This window comes from Homarus americanus, unplaced genomic scaffold (genome assembly GCF_018991925.1).
Source record: "Homarus americanus isolate GMGI-L3 unplaced genomic scaffold, GMGI_Hamer_2.0 scaffold27457, whole genome shotgun sequence".
NCBI classification, from domain to species: Eukaryota; Metazoa; Arthropoda; class Malacostraca; order Decapoda; family Nephropidae; genus Homarus; species Homarus americanus.
The window spans coordinates 318,247-342,917 of record NW_024731296.1 but is presented as its reverse complement, the minus strand read 5'-3'; the positions used below and the strand labels follow the sequence as shown (position 1 = coordinate 342,917).

Here is a 24,671-nt window from a genome sequence, read left to right as displayed (position 1 = left end):
CATGTTTACCAAATTAATAATTTAGGGGCAATGAATAACTTTTTTATGCTATAACAGTGAATGATGATGACAAAAATAATTATGGTCCACATTCATATGTACAGTAGCTAAAACAACTATCTGTGCATACTTTGTGGGAAACAATTTGAGACCATGGACGAAAAGTTTTGGTATATGAGGGTTGTCACTAGTCACACTTAAAATTTCAGAGCATATCAACCCCCACCTGCACATATAGTTGTTTTAGCTACTGTACAGGTATTTTGAATTAAAGCAAACAATATTGTGTTTTCCTGTTGTTTGCTTTATTAACCAAATGAAAGAAGAGAATAAACATTTCTTCGTGCACAGGAATTAGGGCACAGTCGTAGGAGGAGCAGCAGTCGCACTCCTGTCTCGTGAGTCCTTAGTGAAACGATTACTAAATGGTAATGCAATATTTTTATTTTATTTTATTTGTTAGCACTGTATTATTTTTATTTATTCTTCACATTTACGGAGGAATATATAGAACAAAATGCTGCAGGTGATAAAATGGTATACAGATTGAAAACCATGGGTACAGTACATGGAATCCGCAGATGAGAAATCCGTGGTTGGCAAGGTTCTACTGGCGACGTGCTTAAAGGGAAGTTCTATAATTACTTATAATGGTTACTTCACATGATATTAGATGCTCTTCACACTATTCATACATCATTTTCAGGTAGTGAGTGGTGAGGTAGGAAATAGACTGTCATAAACCACTCATAAAAATACTGGTGCGAGAGAATGAGGAGATTCATCCATCATGACAAACAAATAAAGACTATGGCAATGCATTGTTGTTGGAGTGAAAAAATTTCTTTTGGGCTCTCCATTAGCAAGTGGACTTCCTGTTAGCCTTTAAGACGTGTTAATACATAAATGATAATGATAATAAATTGGGGTAAATAACCACACAAAAATAGAGAGAAGCAAGTACATACAGTTGTCGCCTGTTTAAAACTGATTTACACGCCACAGTGACACTACCAATAGGAAAATGATGCGGCCAGCCAAACTCGCCAGTTTCAAAACTAATCAGGTTAACAATAACAGGTTTTCTGGTAAATTTGGTTTCCTGGAAGCTGGATAAATGATGAGATACCTGTAATGATATTGAACCTACTGTAGTTTGACTGGTAGTTGTTATTTTTGCATCAAGTACAGCAATATGAAGTCATCATAGAAGTAGTATTAAAAGTTGTAACTTTCAAACAAAATATATGGTAATGACGCTTGTGAGATGGTCAGGTGCAGCTTTGTTTTGTCCACCAGCCACAGAATAAACATAACACACAGATGCCTGACATATGTGTCCAGACAGTGTGGTTTTACTTGCAGATCTGCCACAAGATCTCGGATGAGTTTCACAATTTGTTATTCCTTCATTTTTGTACAAAATTATGATTCCTTGGACTTAGACATTGTGCAGAATATAATTTAGCTACCTTTGGTGGAAAACAGTTGTGTTCTTTTCTTCAATGTTCAGGAAATCTTTATTGTTAATAAGTTACTTTGATGTATTTGTAGATGCGCATGTCGGTACTCCTTGCTCAAGAATCAGATGACTTAGGGGGTTCCAAGAATGAAAATGCTGTAACTGCTCCAGCACCACCAATTAAAAAGAAAGCAAGTCGAAAGCAGTCACGTGAGAAACAGCAATATGGCTCCAAGGACAGCGTTAAAGTTGTTAATGAATTAAGTGGACCGCGAAGTATGGAAGTAAGAATTTTTTTTTTTTTTTTTATGACCAGTTCAACAAGTCTTAAAAATTATCTTTTAGTAATAATGTATTCCAATGTTTTAACAATTTGCAGGTATGAAATATTTATTGAAAACCTTTTTCCCAAAACACTAATTAAGAGTAAATAAGCTAAAAAAGGTATAGGATTTCCTGTTCATTAGAATATTGTGACTGTATTGGTTTTCTCCCAAAGCTTGTTGGAGATAAATGGTTACCCTGTATAGGTTTATGATTATTTTTGTGAAAATCCAAAAGTTGGTACTGTAGTAAATCAATTGTTGTCCAGGATAACATTCACTTTAAAGAATTTGCCTGTCTTCAATGACATTTCTTTTAGTTTTGGACTTTTCACTACTTGGCCTTTTACCACATATATTGAACTCCATCTTGTTTGTTAAGGGCTGGTATTTTACGAGCCTGTCTCATTGGTTTACCTTACTCTGATCATTCTCCCATGGGTATTCTCCCTCTGTATTTTACTAAGCATTTTATGTAGATTTCCTGATATTTTCTTGAATTTTTTCATGTTTTAACTCTTTACTTTAGGAAGTGATAACTGCAATACTAGAATAAGAATGGCTAAATTAGCATGAAGATTTTCAGCAATATTTGACATCTAAGACCATAAAAATGACCAATGAGAAGAGTTTTAAATGTGTAGCCTTGCTTTAACACACTGGTTGCAATTATAGGAATGCCTGCTTACTGCTGTTTGTGCAGTAAACATTAAAAATTAAAAACTCTTAAAAACTTGTAATGCAGTATTCTTATAAGATTAATGGATAAAAATGAAAATATTCAGCAGTCATGGTGGAGTGTTTAAGTGAGCATGTGGGGGCTTATCTACGACAGGGGAGGAGGTAGGAATTAAGTGTTGGCGAGGGCAGACTGCCACTGTTGGCAACGAACATGCATTTTCCATGATAACAAAGGCACCTGAGAGCCTTATAGAGGTGTGGGTAGTGTAATGAAATCTATTGGGATAAATGATTTGTTTTGTGTGCTATAATAGCATGCAGTACAGCTCCTCCCCGACTTACGACGGGGTTAGGGACCCAAATCAAGGTCGTAAGTCGAAAATGTTTAAATAATACATAGAAAATCTAAAATGCGTGTCTCTTTTTCTTCTCAGCACCACAAAACTCCCACTTTTAAGCTTGCCAGCTATTTTAAAGTGAATTACAAACAAAAATTTTGTCAGTATACAGCGCAATCACTGACGTTGGGACTCGAAAATACGTAATTTGACAATTTTGGTACTACTGAGGCGGTCGTATGTTCGGGTGGTCGTAAGTCGAGTAGGTCTTAAGTCGGGGAGGAGCTGTATATAAAAATGGCTGTTCTCATGTGAGGAATGCTATAGTTATATTAATGGCTTCATTTAATGGTTAAGAGCAAGTAAAGATTGCATACTGTTTGATATTTAGGACTATGAACCAAGCTGCCTTGGCTTTCTCAGACAGTAGACCCAGCAGAAACAAGAAGTCTACTAGATGAGGACAGATCTGAAGTTGATGTTGGACCAGGGGGTGAATGCTTGCAGCGACACCAGAACCCACGAGATGTTGAAAACCAACAGAAAGAGTTAAGGGCTCCACAAGCTGAGGCAGAGGTGGATGATGATGATGCAGAGGAGGGAGAACATGTGTTAGAAAAAGATGAAGAAGAACAGAGACACCAGTCCATTGTTGTGTTGGCAGACTCAACTGTTACTGAAAGTGATGAGAATGATATACCTCAAGTAGTTTCTGATTCTCCAGCTGTAACACCGAGGAAGGTACTGTATTTAATTTATAGATTTTAATTTTCTTCCCTTTTTAACCTTGATATTTCAGTAATCTATTATTGGGATCTGAGGTACACAAGCAATGGCAAGACAGGTGCAGCATGAACAAAAACTGGTCGCATTAAAAACTTAATTTTTGTCCATGAGTGAAACAAAGAAATGCAAACACAGTATAGTCTTCATTTACACGGTCAATTGAACCCGTGGAGGTCCGCGTAAAACGAAAAACGCGTAATCGAAATAACAGAACATATGGGATTAATTGAAATAGAGACTGGGCCGACCCCCAGACTACCCTTTTTCCGACACAATACGTATGTTGTAGTAAAAATAACATCTTAATTTTATGATGGTATGCACACACAATTAATATTTAAGAGAAATACAGTCACCGGTTAATGTCCATTCAAATAATGGACTCAACTCCTCCCCCCCCTCCTCTTCCCACGCTCCCTCCCTGGGTGAAAGCACTAGGTTTTTAGGTTTAGTAATAAATAATACCCCAGACTCTGTTTAAGATAATATAATTGACATTGCTGGATTCCTTGCAAGACTGTGAATAATTTGAATATAAATGTCATATATTTTGCACAAAAGATAAAATTTTTGCTCTCTCTAATAAAATTCTTAAATTAGATCTAAAATATTTATGTCTAATGCAAATTTTAGCTTGTTTATATTCAAATTAATCACTATCTTAATAGAATTCCAGCAATGTAAATTATATTCTGGCCGGGTAATTTCTATGAATTTTATGAGCTAAAAATAAATATTTTCAGTAAATAAACAAATTATTCTTCACCCAGACACTATCTGTCAATCAAAATACCCCACCTCCCGCTCCCCCCCCTCTTCCCACGCTCGCTGGCTCCTCCCTCCCTGAGAAATGTTTGGGAGAAAAGACTAGGCTTTTAGGTTTAGTAATAAATAATACCTCAAACTATGTTTAGGATAATATAATTGACATTGCTGGATTCCTTGCAAGACTGCAAATTATTTGAATATAAACGTCATATATTTTGCACAAAAGATAAGATTTTTGCTCTCTTTAATAAAATTCTTAAATTAGATCTAAAATTTGTATGTCTTATGCAAATTTTAGCTTGTTTATATTCAAATTAATCACTATCTTATAAGAATTCCAGCAATGTAAATTATGTTCTGGCCGGGTAATTTCTATGAATTTTATGAGCTAAAAACAAATATCTTCAGTAAATAAACAAATCATACTTCACCCAGACACAATACGTTACGTACGTTGTAGTAGAAATAACATCTTAATTTTATGATGGTATGCACACACAATTAATATTTAAGAGAAATATCAATAATATTAGGTTTTTTAACACTTACGTTAGTAGAAGAGATGGCTGGGTACACGGGGATTGGGGTTGGTTCTGAGGCAGAGGGCAGATTATTGGCCCTCACCTGTGTCACTTGTATCACCTGTATCACTATCCACCACAGAGGCTTGCAGGGCCTCTTTGTCAAACCCCTCAAAGTCAATATCCTCACTATCACTGACTTGGACTGGCTGTGGTGGGTGGCGGATGAAGAACTCGGTAATGTTTTGCTGACTGGGTGACCTTGTGCGCACCCTGCCCACGCCGCTTACCACGTAAATGATAGAATGAACTGCGTAAATAAAAATTGTAGGTCTGGCAAGGTGCAGCGTAAATGACCAGACGCGTAAACTAAATCCGCGTAAATCGAGACTATACTGTATTAGTTACGCGGTACATTCCATCATTTACGTGGGAAGCGGCGCAGGCAGGGTGCGCGCTAGGTCGCCCAGTCAACAAAACATTACCGAGTTCTTCACCCGCCACCCACCACAGCCAGCCCAAGTCAGTGATAGTGAGAATATGGACGGTGAAAAGGGTAGTCTGGCAGTCGGCCCAGTCTCTATTTCAATTAATCCCATATGTTCTGTTATTTCGTTTACACGTTTCGCATTATACGCGGACCTCTTTGGGTTTAATTGACCGCACAATTCGTTCCAGAGTGTCGTTCGTTAACCAAAAATTTCATTACCCGGTAACCGAATCCATTGTTTCAATGGGATTTTGGGTATTGGTTCCAGCTCACCGAAAATTACATACAAAGAAAAAAAAAATGCAGTAAAGTACACTTACTTTGAGGTGTGTATGTAGAAGGCTCATGGTTGATGATGCTGATGTGAATTTGAAGTGGGAGGTGGAGGAGGAGAAGTGGAAGGCTGAGGGGTAGCATCTTTCTCCCGCTGCCTTTTAAAGAAGAAACTGTAAATTTTTGGTTGTGGAGCATTTCTCCTGATCATTAGCTGGTTTTTGAAGGAGAGCACTTTGTCCTCAACAGTACACAAAATAGGTTCTGTTGTTTCCACATCAGGGTGCCTTGAAGCCAGTTTCCTGAACTTCTCCCAGTGGTGAACAACATCTTTTAAATCTGAAGAAGACATATGGTCATCACTTTCCCTTTCCTCCTCACCACTGTCAGCTTCTAACATCTCATCCAGTTGCTGCAAGTCTTCAGGAGTAAGTTCCTGCTCATGAGACATCACAAGTTCTTCCACGTCATCCTCCTCCACTTCGAGGCCCATTGACTGACCAATGGACACAATCTCCTTGTCCAACTCCGCTTCTTCCTCAAATCCCTCAAAATCATGGACTGCTGATGGCCACAGTGCTTTCCATGCAGAATTGAGGGCTCTAATGGAGACTTCTCACCATGATGACACAATCAATTTTACAGCCTCCAGGATGTTGAATTGTGTCTTCCAGAACTGTGCCAGTGTTAGTTCAGGATCAGTGGAAGTTGCCTGATAACACTTCCTGAACATTTTCTTCATGTACAGCTTCTTGAAATTGCTGATCACATTCTGGTCCATTGACTGTATAATTGATGTAGTGTTGGGAGGCAAAAACAACACTTTGACAAAGTCAATTCGAGCCTCCAAAGTGCCAGCAAGTTCAGAGTCATGACCAGGGGCATTATCCATAAGGAGAAGAGCCTTTAAAGGGAGTTTATTGGTGGTTAGTTAGCTCTTAACAGAAGGGCAAAACACCTCAACAGCCCAATTCATTAAAGAGCTGTCTTATCACCCATGCCTTATGGTTGGACTTCCAATAAACTCCAAGTTGTCCTCTTACCACCTTTGTTGCTTGAACACCCTGGGGTTCTCAGAGTGGTAGACAAGCATAGGCTTCAGTCGGAAATCCCCTGAAACATTGGCACCAAGCAATAGAGTGAGACGGTCCTTCATGGGTTTATGCCCAGGTAAAGAGGCTTCATCTCTGGAGATGAATGTCCTTTTGGGCATTTTCTTCCATAACAGCCCAGTTTTGTCCACATTGAACACTTGCTGTGGAAGATAATTTTCTTCCTCCACCAGTTCCTTAAAGTCCACTACAAATTTTGCTGCTCCTTCTTTATCTGCACTGGCAGCCTCACCATACCTAATAACACTGAAAATGTCACTTCTTTTCTTAAATTTTTCGAACCAACCCTTGCTGGCCCTAAACTCTTCAAACTCTGTGCCAGAAGAAGGAGGTTGCTCTTCCTTCAAATGTTCGTAAATTTCCCTGGTTCTTTCACAAATAAATTCAGTCGAAATTGAATCTCCTTTCATTTGTTTTTCCTTAATCCAAATGAGAAGTAACCTCTCTGTTTCTGCAATTAAGGATCTACCTTTAAACACTTTGGTAGATTTGTCTCACTTTCACTTCTTTGAACTTGTCTTTCTGTGCAAGAATTGTCGACACAGTTGATGCCGACATGCCATATTCTTTACTAAGCACATTTGTTCTAATGCCTTGTTCATGTTTCTTTATGATTTCCTGATACCTGGATTGAAATCACCTTTCTAACTTTCTTTGGACCCATGCTGGATTCAATAACAATTTCAACACTAAAATTTTAAGTTTAATTGCTGTAAATAGAGATTATTTTATTTAAATCAACACTGCACTGTGCTATATATTATCAATATGTTAAATAAATTTCAGAATGACCAATAATTGTACTGTAAATATGTAAAAATAGTTTATGTTCAAGAGAACCACAAGCAAGATGTTACCTCCACTGTCCAGAGATACAGACTGACTCCTGGGTGGGTGAGTCAAGTGGCTGATTGGCACACCAAAAACTAGTTTCTTGTACTGCAATTATGTTAAATAAGTGTTAAAATGAATTAAAATTTTAATATAAAACTTGGAAAATTATTGAATAGTACAACCTTCTTGATATTTACTCAAATGGGAACGAATTTAAGCCCTAGAACCGATTACTGTATTGGCGGACTAATATTCCAGCTGGTGAGCAAGCGGAAACATGTTGACATGATTTCGTACGACTGAGGCAGGTCATAAGTGCGGGTGGTCGTAAGTCGAGTAGGTCGTAAGTTGGGGAGGAGCTGTATTGCTATATGTATTTTATTTTTTTTTATTTTTTTTTTTTTCTGAAACTTTATTTGAGATGGATTGTTTCATTTCATAACACTAGTTCTTTGAAAGGTTATTTATTCCCTTCTTTTTTCTTTAATATAATTATTTTGTCTCTTCATTTCACAGACCCCGCGGAGTAACCGGAGTGCCGCTTCATCAGATACGTCAGTTCCAGCTTCCCCAGGTGGGGGAACATCAAATGTCACCCACCAGAGTGATTCTGTCTCTCTCCCTGGCACACCCTTAAGTAATGCCTCAGCCATAAGTAGGTCATCTGATGCATCTGTAAGCTCTGCCTCATCAACACGGGCTCTCCTATCTCATCCAATGGATGGTTCTCCTGCAAGTGTCGTCTAAATCAAATTATCTTGATTATGTATGAGTGGAGTTATGGTATGGTATGAGTTGGAAGAGGAACTTCCTTGGTGTTATTTTGATTTTGTGATATAACGTTCTTAAGCATTTAGATGTATGATGTGATTATGAAGTCATTAGTAATTTTAAAATATTACTCTGAATATTTGTTGTAACTGTTGGATTTAGTAAAAGAAGGACTTAAAAAGTATTAATTTGAGATATCAAATTTCTTCTCGCTGAATATCGACTATTTTTTATATAAAGTAGCACTGTGCACATATTAGAAATGTGTTGAAACATATAGGTATCAATAAGGTAGTTTTCACACCAGACTTAGACTTATTAGAAGTCAGAGAGCAATTTTAAAACCAAAGTGGTCACAGTATGCAAGTACAGTACAGTAAATTCCCTCTAATCCAGACTAATTGGGGGAAAGGCCTGTCCAGTTTGGCAGAAATTCTGGGATGGGCTGGGGGTCTGTATTGCAAAGTGGAAAATTCCAGTGAGTGGGGGGATTTCAGAGTCAAGCTGCTTAAGAACACTGAACCTACTAACTCTTGGTACAGCTGTACTCAGCGAGTCACCAAGCAACTGGTGTTACTGTCTCAGCGGTGGCACACAGCTTCATTCAAGATTAGATTCACATTTTCTGTCTTCTAGACTAGAATTCAAGCCTTTTCCTCCTTTGTCAGGTATGTTCCAACCATCTTGATGTACTATACACAGAAATATTGTTTAGGACAAGTAGGCGATACACATGAAATTTGGGGGCCGAGTCATGAAGTGACACAATATACTATACTCACACTTGCTGTTCAGGGTACACTTAGGTGGCCAGCTGCTGCCTCATCCCTTACATCACTACCTGTCACCAGACGTACAATAAATCAAATTTGTGGTACATACAGGCTAATTTACACAAATATTTTTGCCACATGTCATTGAGCACAAAAACATGGCCCTTTTGCATTTTTTTTTTTACAGACTCGCACAGAATTTATTCTGGATCATTATGATACCAAACTCATCTTTCGAACACAATTGGAACAGATAGTATGGACAAAGGTTTATACACTTTCACTAGCTGTAAGTATTTTCATTCGTGGGAGAATGAGAAGAGAATTATACAAAGTAGAAGAGTGTTTCTAATGTATACAATATTACTTCTCTATAATGTACTTGTGAATAAAAAATAGAAACACATAGTACATGTTAACAATAAAGTAATGTACATTACTTATTAATTATTCACTTATCATGAGGTGAGGAGGCTGGTGGTGATTTTATGACATTCACCAAAGGTGAAGTGGAGATTGTTTTCTCTGGTTATTTAATTGACTGCATATGCAGTACTGTACACTTATTTACATTTCTTAGACTCTTCACTTTAGTGCTCCTCAGAGACAGCTACTGGGTTGCCTTCCTGTGCCACCACAATAGCAGCCCCCACTTATGCAAACTTTCCCCTGTACTAACTGGATTTTGGTTATGTTTTTGGGGTTGGGGATACATGTGTTTGGTGCAAGGGGATCTGGATGAAGAGATTCTGGGTTAGAGGGAGTTTACTATACAGTAAAATATTGTGCAGTTAACAAATTTTAAGTTTCGGGTTCATAATAGTTCGTGGTAATAATAAAGTACAGTATATCTTTATTCATCCCTAATCTCCCTATATATACAATCATTCCATGTATGAAAATCAAGATTCATACCTTGAAATAAATTTAAATAACTTTTCAGTGATTTATTGATTGAGGTGTAATAAGCAAAACAAGTACTGTACAGTACCTTCTTTTATTCAAAGAAGTGAAGTATAGATCTATGTCTAACTCTGGTAAAGTCAGGCATTATCAAATAATTTATAATTTTAATGGTCATAGGACACGTGTATGGTAACTATATGCATTATAACCAGATGGAAGGGTTTCCTTTTTAGGACATAGCTTATGTTAATCCAGGCATAATGGTAGAATTTAACTGTTAGAAATTATACAGATAATCACACATGCCTCATTTCACTCGTATATTCATGTACGTATTAGAAAATATATTGTTTTGTAAAAATAAGGGTAATTCTGCTCTGAACACTGGCTACCTTAGTTTACTCCCTACCAAGGTTGTATACATATGCCCCTTCAGGTATGAATGATATGTAATACGATGGATACAGTATATTGTTTCTACCATATAGTTTCCTTTCACTTAATTTTTTTTTTTTATTCCTATCACATTTTCCTCTACCATTCCCTGCAGTTTTTGCATTCACTCTGTTTTTCTCTTTTTAACTTTCTTTCTATCAGAACTAGTGTGTGTGGTCAGCATGCTCGCCTTACAAGTGAGCGGACCCCTGTCGATCCCAGGGCAAGGTGAAACGATGGGCAAGTTTCTTTATGCTATTTGCCTCTTGTCTACTCAGCAGTAATTGGGAACCTGGATGTCAATCGATTTCCGGATCGTGTTCCAGGGTAATGGCTAGCCAGTGCAGTTGGCGAGTTGTCTGGTCTTCTCGGACTATTCCTTGACACTGGGTCATGCAACTCATTAACTTAGGGTGTGGTTCTTGTATTGGCAACAGCTTCTACACTATAAACAAATTCTCGCCTAGGTGGCCTTAGTGCCTTGCCGAATTATACCAGATTTCAACTTATCGAAGCACTCCCCCTCCCAAAATACAACAATAAAAAATTATCGGTCTATACAGTATACATATACAGAGAACCCTCGCTTTACGCGGTTTCACTTTACGCGTTTCTACATTTACGCGGTACCCTGCCAGAACCGGAATTCCCACTTTACGCGGTGCATCTACTCATTATACGCGGGTGAAGTATAATTTTTTTATTTAGCTCATAAAATTCATACAAATTATCCGGCCAGAATATAATTTACATTGCTGGAATTCTTACAATTTGATGATCATTTTGAATATAAGCATCATAGATTTTGCATTAGACATACAAATTTTAGATCTAATGCAAGTATTTTGTTTACTCAGAGCAAATATGTTATCTTTTGTGTAAAATATATGAAGCGTATATTCAAAACATTCCAGGTCTTGCAAGGAATCCAACAATGTCAATTATATTATCCTAACTTTAGTCTGAGGTATTATTTATTACTAAAAAGGTAAATATTCTGGTTTCTCCCACACATTTCTCTGGTAGGGAGGGTTGGTGGGGTGGGGGGGGGAGGGAGGGACCGACCATCTGGCGTGGTTGGAAGAGGGGGGGGGAGGCAAGGTGGGGTACTTTGAGTGACAGATAGTGTAGTGAAGAATATATATATTTTTTTATTAACTGAAGATATTTGTTTTAGCTCATAAAATTCATACAAATTACCGGGCCAGAATATAATTTACATTGCTGGAATTCTTACAATTTGATGATCATTTTGAATATAAACATCATAGATTTTGCATTAGACATACAAATTTTAGATCTACTCTAAGTATTTTGTTTACTCTGAGTAAATATGTTATCTTTTGTGCAAAATATGACATTTATATTCAAAATATTCCTGGTCTTACAAGGAATCCAGCAATGTCAATTATATTATCCTAACTTTAGTTTGAAGTATTATTTATTACTATACCTTAAAATCTAGTGGTTTTTCCCCCAAACATTTCTCAGAGAGGGAAGAGCCAGGAGTGTGAGAAAAGGGGGAGGGAGTTGAGTCCATTATTTGAATGGACATTAACTTGGTGACTATTTCTCTATTTATTTTAAGTATTAATTGTGTGCATGTACCACCATAAAATTAAGATGTTATTTTTACTAGAACATAGGTATTGTGTCGGAAAAAGTGGAGTTTGGGGGTCGGGCCAGTCTCTATTGGAATTAATCCCATATGTTATGTTGTTCACTTTACGCGGGCCTCCGTGGGTTCAATTGACCGCGTAAAGTGAGGGTTCACTGTACATGTAATTTTTAATTTTCAAAAAGTAACATACCAGCACTGCAGACAAAGAATGAAGCATTGTAGTAGGCTAGAGGCATGGTAGGTAACACAAGGGTATGGTAGGTGATGGAGGGGAAACACTACATAAACAACAAGCAGTTCGGCACTTATGTATACTACTGTAATTTGATCACATACAAAATAAAGAATAATTTTTGACAAATTATTGTTTTCTCTACATATAATTCAAGTCCAAGTATGTAAATAAATACATAATTTATATCACTAAGGATATTTTAGTCCACCCTAGTAAAACTGTTTTCTTTATTACAGAGCAAAAGTGTAAAAATTAAAATACTCTAATGAGGCTTACAAGGTATAATAAACTATAAAATAAGAAAAATGAAGAGCGGACATAAGTGGCCTTAGAGCGCTCACGCATGCATCACATGTTCTAAAACAAAATAGATTGTGCTGCCAGGCGTATGATGATACAGGCATTTCTTATATCTATCAAAACATATTATGGATATATAGTTACTGTACTATGTTACTGGTTTATGTTCTTAACCTCTGTGTTTCATTAGTTGTGTATGTTATCTAGTGAATTTAGTCAATATTGTACAGTACAAGTACACTGCAATATTCCACATACAAGTAAGTATAAATACAAAGTTCACAATGTGATGTTTGGACATCGTCCAATTCGGTTAACGTCACGTTTCCAAGAACGTATCTAGGACGTTAAGCGATGCATGACTGTATTAGGAAATAATGATCTGGCAGGTAATTAAAGTAAACTTTATTGAGCATACAATTTTTCATTAAATATGGAGGCATAAATTACAGTACCGTCTTATGGGGAAATAAGTGGATAAATAAATCAAAATTTAGAAACTACTGTATATTATCTTCATTCCTTTCTAGCTTTATAAGCAAGCAAATAGATTTATATACCACTTCAGTATGAGGCTAATTCTCTATGGAACCTTCATGAATAATTGCACGAGCTAGGTTATTTGAAAGTGCCAATCTTATGTCTCTCTCTTTTTCTATAAATGCCGAGCTTGCTACTTCATTTTCCAGAGGGCCCTGCTTGCCTCTGAAAGAAAAAAAAAGTTGTCTTAGCACTCTCATGGTCTTGGACGCTACGGCAACATCCCCAAATTTTCACTATGTTCACAGTCTTGGACTCACTGGTTGTATTCTCAAGATAAAAATAATCATACAAAAAACTATCCACCATGGATACAGTACAGGTTGTAGCAGGAAGATCCATGGTAAATGTATCATACCTCTGGCACCCTCTATGTCTCTGCCCACAGGATAAGTTTGTCAAAAATTAGTCTGGTCTACAACCATGAGTGAGGAGGGTTGCTATCTCACATGGACATTTAAATCCCATCACACACCATCCGCTGGATTACGTGTGTGTGTGTCTGTGAGAGTGACAATTGCCGACTGTGTATATGGTGGACAACTGTTGGAATATTTTCCACAGTGTAGTGATTATTGTGATTACAATTTTAGACGTGAATCTTTGAAATTGAGAATTGCAAACCCGTGAACGACAAGGGTCTACTGTACTGTATTATTATTATTTTTTTTTTTTAATTATTTATAATTTTTATACATTTAGTACATTCACCAGAAGTTACAGACTTTTTCGGACAAGTGGTCCCCCCTTTTAGTCCAGGTCTTCGAGGCTTCACTGTATAGACATTATTGAAATACCATAAATGACAATGTGCAGTAGGAAAAATTGCTTTGGTGAAAAAGAAAAGAAAAATTTGCAGCCAGGCCAATACCCCCGGTTTAGGCCAAGACGTGAATGTTAAGATTCCGATCTTTTTCGTCCTTGTTCATTATTATTTTTGAGGTTATTTTACCTAATTTCTTATTATACTATGAACAACTAAATGTAGTAGTATCATAGTTTGGAAAGAGAGAAAAAAAAAGCATAATCTACAGTAACTATCATCATAATAAATTAAAATATTTAACACAATAAACTCATAAGCTAACAGTGAAAACAAGTTATGGTTAGAAAGAGGAAATAAAAAGACCAACACCTGTAACATGATGAGTGACATCATACTGGGCAAAGCAGTCAGCAGTTATATCCTGGGTGATCTGTGCCTGTTTATTAACCTTATAAAGTACTGCACAGATAAGAGTCTCATTCCATTCAGAGAATGTGACTTGGTACTCTTCCTTATCACAAATAATTTACACTTTTGTATGCCAACAGCATTTACACATATTAAAACAATAAGCCTCTCAAACAGCTTGGAACTCTACTGACCAGAACACTTTCAAGGATATTTTGTACGTTGTACAATCCTGATGCAAGTGTACCCCGAAAACTGACGTCCCATTGATCGGCGCTTCACATAACAGACGATTACATAAAGGGGAAATACTACGCGAGTTTCGTTGATATCCTGGAGATCCGACAGTCAGCAGAGCTGTTTTGAATTTAACGGGTGGTGGCGTGGTGCAAATTCTTGCCACCAGAGGCCTCTGCTCACTGCTCTGACTCATTCCTGCCATCTTTGCTCTTGTTTACACTTACTATGTGTTTCCGAGTTCATGCTTTTTTGTTACAGTATTTTATGTATCACCAGAACCACCAGCACTCGCACCACCCTTCTCGGCATGGAATCGGTCATACAGGACCCTGGCTTTGTCAAAGATAAACTTCTGGCCGAGAGGGATTCGCAGCTACCTTGGTATTATAAATATCCCTCTTTTTCTTCTTGACTCATTGATGTCATATTTACGGCCACACGAGGCAAAGGTTTAGCCACTCCTAAGTTTGTCCAGCAGTTGTATCTTCTCCACGAGGGTCATGACCTTTTCTCTCTTCGCCTGTTTGGGCAACTTCCCGCAGCCGGATGAAGATGGTTGAGGGCGTTTAGGAGCCATCACAAACACAAGGAGCACAGTTGTTAAGAGAGAAGAGTAGCACATGCAAGAGTGTTTATCCCGGACTGAGGCGGAGTGCATGCACAGCCCAGCCTCCTGGGACAACAGACACCTTACGGGAAGCCACAAAAGTCACACGCTCCCTGTCTCGACCACGAACATGCCGCCAACTTTAAAAGTACCCGCAGACATTCTTGGGTACATCCAGGGTGTCACACGAATAATCAAAGGCCGCAAATTAAAAAAACATGAATTTTAAGGGCATGTTGTAAGTCTCAATTTATGCTTTACATTGCTTATTTAAGGCTTATTATGCTTGCTTTTTATGTCTGCTTTTTTTTCCTGCTTGACAGTGTGCAGTACAGAGATTTATGAAGGGTAGATGGGAGTTTTTGGAGGGTGGCTGGTCCCTAATCCCCTGAACTTATGTTCTTATGGGATTAATTGCTTCGATAACCCGTTGATTCACTAATATAACCAACGACTTTTCCTGGTCCCTATATGTTTCGGTAATCAGGGTACGTATGTAACTAAAAATGTCACAAAGAAACATACATCCCAAAAAATACTGATTCTTCTGTTCCTGTACATACCTTTTACAAGTGTGATTGTGGAGATTGTGGAGGCAATACATGAGCTCATATGTTTGTTCTGCTGATATCACTGGTTCCTCACTTTTCAATAGAGGCAGAGCATCCAGAAGTAATACTGGCCAAAAGCTGAAAAAGGGATTAAATAAAAATGATGTTAATAAATATTTCATTTAATGAGTCTGCTATTTATTAATGTCTTATTTCTCTCCCACATTTGGTTTATATAGATCAAAGAGTATGAAAACATTTAAGAAAAGGGGGAACTACTAAGGAGCGTGGAAAGTGACAAAAAAGGGCTAAGGTAGCAAGTAGAAACAGTGTATCCATGCAGACTTTCTCATTTCATCAACTTGCATATGTAGTATACAATGAAATTTAACATGGACACATGCAAAATTCTTTTTATCAATTTACTGTGCATTGATATATGAACTGTCAGGTTTACATTCTCAATTATGAAGTACGTCCACTGTTCATTGTACAGAATCACTCTTCAAATGATTCCTGTACACCTCATTAACTCCCTTATTTCCATTAATTTCCTTTCTCATCAGAAAGTGGTATTCCACCTTTATCCAAAACTTAATATTTTTTTATTATAAGGAACTGAAAATTTTTTCAATTTCTGTTTATTGTAGAATATCAGTGAGTGCAAAACTTCTTCATTTACACTGTGTTTGATAGAGGCTAAACCAGTCCGGAGCTGCATACTGTATTTAATTCCTACGCCCCGGAGGACGTTCCGGAACATCCATCTAGGGTGCCCCTGTTGATGTTCCTAAACGCACGCCTTTTTGCAGCATTGTTTGAATGACCAGGGCGGGTTATCAAGTTCCAGTGTGACTATTTGCATGTCAAGCCACACGCTCGGCCAGAGGGAAGCTTCCTGAATATAAGTACTGTACCTGTACCTACTTTTTTTTTTTTTTTCATTTTATCATGTTGTATCAAAGTAATATTGCTAAAAGTAGAGTAATATTACTGGAAAATAATGTTATGATTATGTTTTAAAGTATTTATTTGTAGAATTATTATTTTTTCAATAATTATTTACATGCATTACTTGCTTTACCAAACACAAAGACAGCCAGACAGCCTGGTGACAGACTGTGTGTTGCTGAGCACTTTTTATGAAAAATAATGCAAATAAAATATTCTAAAAGAATTATTTATAGGAAATAAGTATTATGATCATTAAATATATGCATTACTGGCCATCCCGGACACAAAGGCAAGCGGAAAATGGCCGCTAAGTGCCTAGTGACTACGAGCCTCACCATCAAAACAACACTGTCCCCTTATCTCCCTCGCCACTGCTGCCCCAGGGAAGTTTCTAAAGGGTCAATATATAGTTTTTCTTACTTCTTTTTTATTGTTTTATCATTTAAAAAGGTTAAAAATTATTTTTGGAAAAGTTGATTTTCTTCAATTTATCCCACGTGGGGGATACGGCCAGCGGCACCCTAGCCCGGGGCGTAGGGGTTAAGAATATGATTGTGTGGGAATTACTAAATATATTATTAAAAGGAGGATGTTAGATTTCACTTTCACCAGAAAAGTGTTCAATGATCAACTCAACATCACCAAACCTTACTGCCATACTAACTGATAAAAATGATTTAACAATTAAACCGAACTATTTAAAATCCGATGCTGGGACATAGCAAAAAAACAAAAAATAATAAAAAAATAAAAACAATAAATAAATAAATAAATAAATAAAAAATAAAAATTCAGCTTAATCAATGAGTTTTAGAAGTCAAGTTAGTTTACTGTCAACTCATGCTACTGCTAAGTCATTTTTCTCACTAAATATGTGGCAGTAAAGTTCTGTGCTTTTCTCAATTGTTATATTTTTTATAAAATCTACTCTTTTAATTATATCAAAATATCATCTAAGTGATACTGTAGACTGCTTACCATTATCTGGTGACCTTTAAAAAAAATTGTGTACATGTGCTTGAAACAACACAGCAGTGAAAGTGTATCAGTACCTAATTTGGGTCACTTTTGTGTTAGAAGACCAATTTCATCAATAAATTTGTACAGGGTAGCGAGGGATGTGATTTTAAGGCTCAAAGGTTTCATAAATTTCAGTTGTGCAATGGTATCTGTTAAGATAACAGTTACGTCCAGACCACAAACAATCTGTGGCCCATGTACTTCTAAAACAGCATCCATAAAAATCCAAAATTTAGACATTGTTTGGCCTTAAGGATTTTTTATATTCTACTGTACCGAAACAAATATACCTGTACTCAAATACATGAAAACTCACTATTCAGGTGCCAGCTTGGATGAAATAAGTGACACAAGAAGTGTTGCTGCATCTTGGAAGTTACCATCTTGATACATCATATGGAATTCTCTGTATTTGCCTACAGGAAATATTAAGAATAAATTAATCATACACAAAAAATAACCAGTTAAATTTGACAATTTGGCTTTTAGTCCAAGTCTTTTCATACTGAGTGCAGGGTGTCCGGAATCAAAGGCAAACACATATATTTTCCTTTCACTCACTGTTTCACTCTTTCAGCTGTACTCTGTGTGTTCTGCTATGATATGTTCCTTCCACAACAAGGTCCCAAACATTATGTACATCAGGATTACCAGTCTCTTTCATACAAGCTAGTATCACCCATTAGCAGCACATCCTTCACCAAAAACTTAGGTACCATGCCCTCCACTCAACCACAAGTCTGTACAGTATGCAGTACAACTAATTTTTGGATGTCCTTCTAGTATGCCCTCTCCTTCCCACTGTCTATCTCCAAATTGGACATACAGTACTTTTTATTGATCTTTCACTTCCCATTCTCTCTAGGTTCATGCCAACTGAGCAAACCCTAATCAACTTCCAGTCAGACACCTCTATTATTTCTCTATCTCCACCATGTTCCTGTATTACTTAAATCTGTCATTTTTAATTTCCTCTTCTTGCATCCAGAATCCATGCTTCACACTGATATACTGTACTGTAATTATGTAAGCTCATTGATTTACTTGTACAGTTGGCTCCACTCCTGCATTTAACACTTATCATTGCCATTCCTCTCTCTCCTTGAGGTGTGAACTTGAACTCTTGAAGTGTGAATTCAAAGCATAAGCTAGTAAATGGGAGGAAGAGCGGAGGAGTGTGTTGAGGTAGGTGTCTTTTTGTGGGGGAGAGATAGGGTACTGGGAGTGAGGAGGGAAATTGTATATCAATCGAGAGAGATTACAATGCAGGATAATGCTTTAACAATAGCGATGGGGGTTTCCTCAGTTGAGTGTAATCATATAGTGCTAGCCAAATGTAAAAAATAAAGTTCTAATGGGATGAGAGGGAATGAATTCATGTTCTAAGTAAGGTGTTCCTTTGCAAAAGGGGTGCATTAAGAACAAATGGTTTATGGATATGTTTGAATCTATATCTTGTAGAAGCAGAAAAGTTTTGTTTATTCCCTTGACTACGAGATGGAATTTCCCCAACCGAATAAAATAATTTGTAGGTAACCAGAATAAAATAGATTAGAAGACATCAGACTGAAGGGATTAATTATCAAACCATACAATCAGGAAGTGGGCAACACATATTTATTGTAATACAAACTTGATGTGAATAAAAATAGTTCAGTTGGCAGCAGTCCTGTTTCGAATCAGCAAACCACATACCTGTAGTTCAGTTGTGCTAAACAATGAGGTAAAACGTGCAAATTGTGGTGCAAAGCAATATAGCTGTTGCTTAAAGGTCTGAAATAAGTTTCTTATATATTGCCAACTGCAGGAAACCCTAAACTCCCACTCTCCCTGCCTCCAACACCCAACTCCTACTCTGGGTTTAATCAAATCACTGCAGATACCATAATTCATAGAGTACAAAAATATTGTTCCCCTCATTTCGATGAAGTAATTATGATGATAATGCAAATACAAGTGATACTCAGTACTTCAAGCAACAGTCATGAACTTATGAAGTAAATCACATTATCTGGTCAATGTATCACAGAGGCAGACTCATGCCAGAATGGTATTTGAACTTTTGGGCCACAGGGTGGAGGGAGAGTAGATGTTTGGGCCATTGAACCAAAAATTTCTTGACTAAATTATAATCCCCTTAATACTCCTGGGAGCCTTTCAGTCAGGAACCTTCATTATGTTAGGTTATATGTTGTTATTTATATTACTTTGACCCATGGCCTAAACGTCCTAACCGCCCTGGCCCAAATGTCTGGGTCAAACGTCTTACATCCTGCCAGAAAATAGAGGTAGTTGAGAAGTAGTATAAGGTGCAACAATTAAAACACTCAGAATGTGTGAAAAATTACATTTATTCTAGCTTGCACCGAATAATGTGAAAGAGTAGCAAAAAACTAATAAATCTCACACCCTGGTTGCTTAAAATACTGCAAGTAATATCTCCATTAGCTGGAATTCCTCTTAACCGGAACTCTCCAATAGCAGGAATCGTAATTTTCTCGTAAAATCATTCTCAAAGCCGGAATTTCCCGGAAAATTCTAAATTTGGGGAAGATTTTCTGGAAAATTTTGAGAACACTTTCCAGGTACCCGAAAAATTCCGGGGATGGGGGATTTTTTTTTCCAGGTTTAAGAGATGAAAATCAGGCATTTTCCGGAAATTCCAAGAACATTTTTCGAGTACAGTAATCCCTCGAAGATCCGGACCCGGTAAATCCGGATTTCAGAAGATTAAAAAAATAAATAAATTGAGGGTTCTGGGCTAAGAAGCCTCCCTAAGAAGCATTCCCAAAACAGGGTGAAGGTAGTTTTAGGCTTGAAGTTTCTATCTTATAAAATGTCACAGACTAAACTAAGTAGAATATAACTTGCATTGTTGGAATCCTTGCACATAAGAGAATAATTTGAATATAGACATCATATATTTTGCACAAGAGATAAATATTTTAGTCCCTTAGTGTAATACATTTGAGTACAAAGTGAGTACAGTATAATATGTTGCTCAAAATTATGGCTTTTTCACAGGAAAAGGTGTGTTTAACTAACCCCAGTGGTCAGAATAATATATACTGTACTGTATTTTTGGTGTTTTTTATATCATCATTTATAGTTTTTATACATTTAGTACATTCACTGGAAGACTCGGAAAATCGTCTTTTTCCGACAACTGGTCCCCCCTTTTTGTCCGGATCTTCGAGGATTCACTGTACCCGTAAAATTCTGGGGGTGGGGGACTTTTTCCGGCTTTGAGAAATGAAATAATGCATCATTCTGGAAAATTCAGAGAAAATTCTGGTACCCGGAAAAATCAGGAGATGAGAGATTTCCTTTTAGGTTCGAGAGATGATGTAATGCTCAATTTCTGGAACTTCTGAGAAAAGTTTCCCGGTACCTAGAAATTCCAAGAAAAGTTTTCGAGTACCCAGAAAATTCCAAGGATGAGGGATTTTTTTTTTCCAGATTTGAGAAAGTCGTCTCATTACCCATAATTCTCTCATTTCCGGAAGTGCTCTGTACCAATTGTTCCAGTTTACGAAGATATTACTATTTGTATTCTCACCATAATTACCTCGTGGAAATGAGAGAACACAACCTTACTTTACCCAGTAAATTGTTTGCAATGATTGACTATCAGAGTAGGAGTTGGGTGGTGGAGGCGGGGATTGAGATGGAGGGGGAGGGGAGTGGGTAGTTGAGGATTCCACAAGCAACTCTGTCCAGGCCTGCCGTCACATCCAGTGCACGGCATGGAAACTGTATTTTTTAATACCTTTAGGTACCAGTAATATTGCTTTGCATCATACTGTAAATTGCACATTTGATAATAATAATAATACATTACAGTAAAACCCAGTTAATTTGTACTAGTTGGGGAAAATCCAGTTCAGATTAAGGAATAATCTGAGTTTCCGGAGGGGGATTACTAATCCAGAGTAAATCTAGATTAACTGAGAAATTCCGGATGGAAAATCAGCCATCTGCTGCACACAATTCCACTCAGCAGCTGCTTTTTTTACAAGCCAGTTGCAATTCTACAGCCCTTGTGTGTAAATTACTTATCTCTTGCAGACCACTTTGTTTAATAATTTCCATGGCTTCCAGAGGCAAGACAATGTCAAAATACAAATATTGTACAGTATTGACGAAAAATCTGGATTACCATCTGGCTGCTTATGAAAGCCATCCAATGGATTTGTTTGCAAGCCAGTTGCACTTCTACAGACAATGTGTGTGCGTTAGTTTTTTTTTTTTACGGGAATTAGCCCACCCGGGTACAGGTCAAACGACCCACAACGGAGCCTGGGGGCGAGAAAAAATAAGAACGGAAAGAAATTGTAAATATAAACAAAAAAGGTTATACTGTATTAATCTACACCACGAAGATGCTGGACAACCAGCTTTTTAAAGTGAGACAGATTGTAAGAGCAAGGAAACACAGAAGAAGGCAAAGCATTCCACAGTTTGGCTGTGTGAGGAAAGAAGGAGGTACTATAACGGGTTATTCTCGTGTGGCCGACATCCCATGGACTATTTGTGACCTTGTTTAATAATTATCATGGCTTCCCAAGATTAGACAAAGTCAAAAGCAAGCCAAAAGAAGGTTAGGAAGGAGTTTAGCTTGAAGGATAATTTAGAAGTATATGAGTCAGATAGGCCTTCTTTTATGCCTACACCAATCCTCACCCCTGATCCTCCATTGGTGCTGCTGGAGGGGGAAGACAGTGACACTTCAGTGCTGTGTAAATAGTGTAATGTAGACGGTAGACTACAATAAGCAAATTAGAAATAAACTTCCATCCTCCATTCTACCTCCACTACCACCTCTACCACCATCAACAGCATCACCAACTTTGTGGTATGTATAAGAATTATATATATTATACTGCAGGTTAATGATTCAAGAGATTCAAAAGTGTTTATTTATTTTGGCCACCATGTGGAAGATCTGGACTACTTCATGTTAATCCAGACTAAATCCGAATTAACAGAAATTAGTCCGGAGCAGTTTGCCAATCCGGATAAAGCATAAATTCAGATTAAGAGTCAAGATTAACTGGGTTTTACTGTAATAATAATACTAATACAAGTAGTAATAATGTGTTCTCTTTAACCTCAGTGTTTGGCACAACTAAACTACAGGGGTCCCCGATTTACGAATGCCAGCCAATACAAACGGGTTTAAACTTGAAATTTACAATATTTTATTTACCTGATGACTTATTTTTTACTTTCATTTACTGCATTTTGTCATACTTCTTTTGTCTTAAATTAAGTGATTTTAGATGGACGTATTTAAGGACTTAGGCTATGATATAGTGGGATTTTAAACATTGTTATGTAAGTACGGTATGCACACGGCATGTGTTCTGACTTACGTACAAATCCGACTTAAGAGCATCCTCAGGAACGGAACCCAATCGTGGTTTGCTGATTCTATACCGGAGAGTTACCAACTGAACTCTTTTTATTCACATAAAAATTTGTATTACAATAAATATGTGGTGCCTACTTCCCGATTGTTTTGATTGGTAATAATTAATCCTTTCACTACGATGTCTTCTTTTCTATTTTATTCTGCCTACTGCTAGACAGTTTATTCAGCTAGTGAAGTTCCATCTCACAGTCAAGGGATTAAACATAACTTGCTGCTTCTACAAGATGTAGATTCAAAAGTGGAACACCTTACTTAGAATATGAATTCATCCCCCGTTATCCTACTGTAACTACAGTATTTTCATCTGGCTAGTGCAGGATGATTACACTCAGCTGAGGAAACCCCCATTGTCAAAGAGTTATTCTACATTGTAATCTCTCCCAACTGATATACACTTTCCCTCATCACCTAGTACTCCGCCTCACCCCAACAAAAGACACCTACCCCGACACACTTCAGAGTTTGGGGTTCATACCTCAGGGAAAGAGAGAATTGGCAATGCTAAGTGGTAAACTCAGGAGTATGCCTATCTTTGCTTCCTTTGATACTACAGGCATCCCCCATGTTACTGAATCCCTGGTTATGGAATTTTGTAATTATGATCCAAATTTCAGGCTAAGGAAAAAACCATGCCCTTACAGATTTTTGTTTTCAATGAAAAAAATAAAAGAATCGATTTTTAGCCCACATTGTAAAAATTATTTTGTGTGGATTCTCTGTGGTAGCCACAAGGCAGTTGGAAGGGGACTCGCCTCCCCATTTGCCAGGAACCACCACAACAATGGCACTGCTCAATTAGAATTCTTTCCCCAGCTTGTGTTCAGTTATGAGTCTGTGTTCAGGACTGTATTCGCCCTTATGGAATTAAGGTTAATTTATTAAGATTTTCCAAAGAAAAAATTCCCAACAGAACAAAAAATTTCACTGAAATTATAAAATTTATTTAGTGCAGATTCTGGTGGTAGCTACAAGATGGCTGCCACGCGTCTCACCTCACCAACTGGTAGCAGCCACAACAACAATGGTGCTGATCAGTTTGAAATCTTTCCCCAGTCTGTGTTCAGTTATGTGTCTGTGTTACTGTGTACCCTTGTTCAAGAAGAATGGAAAAAGAACATGAGGTTCAAGTGAAAGCAGTGATGAGAAATGACCCCAAAAAGGAATTGCATTCAACAATAAATACGATGTTTTAAAGAGGTAACTCCCAGTAACTCCAATCGCACCACCTAACCTCACCACCTGCAGCACTCAACATTGTTTCTGAAAAGTAAAATTGAAGTGTTTTGTTCATGTACTATCATGTTACATCATGAATGATTCACTGTATGTGGTTAAAACTGTCTAATTTCATACATATATGTACTTGTGTCATATTTTTGGGCCTCAAAAAATTTCTGTAGGGACACATCTCAACTTTTATAGTGGAAGTCATTGCAATAAATGGTTTTGCGTTTAGGAAAGATTCTCAAGAACGGAACACTTCGGTAACCCGGGGTCTCTCTCTCTCTCTCTTCCATAAATT

At 37.4% G+C, this 24,671-nt stretch overlaps 2 protein-coding genes across 7 annotated transcripts in view; one reads left to right on the top strand and one right to left on the bottom strand.

Moving 5' to 3' along the window:
• LOC121867583 (probable E3 ubiquitin-protein ligase MGRN1) overlaps window positions 1–10,569 on the top strand; it is a 42,328-nt gene extending 31,759 nt beyond the window's left edge. For 3 of the 4 annotated variants that reach the window (XM_042367600.1, XM_042367598.1, XM_042367599.1), the window contains 3 exons: window positions 1,555–1,746; window positions 3,228–3,545; window positions 8,105–10,569. In XM_042367600.1, coding sequence (XP_042223534.1) covers window positions 1,555–1,746; window positions 3,228–3,545; window positions 8,105–8,335 — 741 coding nt within the window. In that variant the 3' untranslated portion in view covers window positions 8,336–10,569. The remainder of the gene's footprint in view (window positions 1–1,554; window positions 1,747–3,227; window positions 3,546–8,104) is intronic. The other variant, XM_042367601.1, reaches the window with a different exon arrangement.
• LOC121867584 (nuclear pore complex protein Nup85-like) overlaps window positions 1–24,671 on the bottom strand; it is a 60,059-nt gene that overhangs the window by 2,619 nt on the left and 32,769 nt on the right. The window contains exons 13-15 of one of the 3 annotated variants that reach the window (XR_006089186.1): window positions 18,032–18,131; window positions 15,754–15,879; window positions 9,142–9,200 (exon numbers count right to left, since the gene is read on the bottom strand). Coding sequence is in view for 2 of the 3 variants with exons in the window: in XM_042367602.1 (XP_042223536.1) it covers window positions 13,205–13,334; window positions 15,754–15,879; window positions 18,032–18,131 (356 nt within the window). In the remaining variant the exon portion in view is untranslated. Of the gene's footprint in view, window positions 1–9,141; window positions 9,201–13,019; window positions 13,335–15,753; window positions 15,880–18,031; window positions 18,132–24,671 lie in introns of those variants that run through there. The other 2 variants (XM_042367602.1, XM_042367603.1) reach the window with 2 other exon arrangements.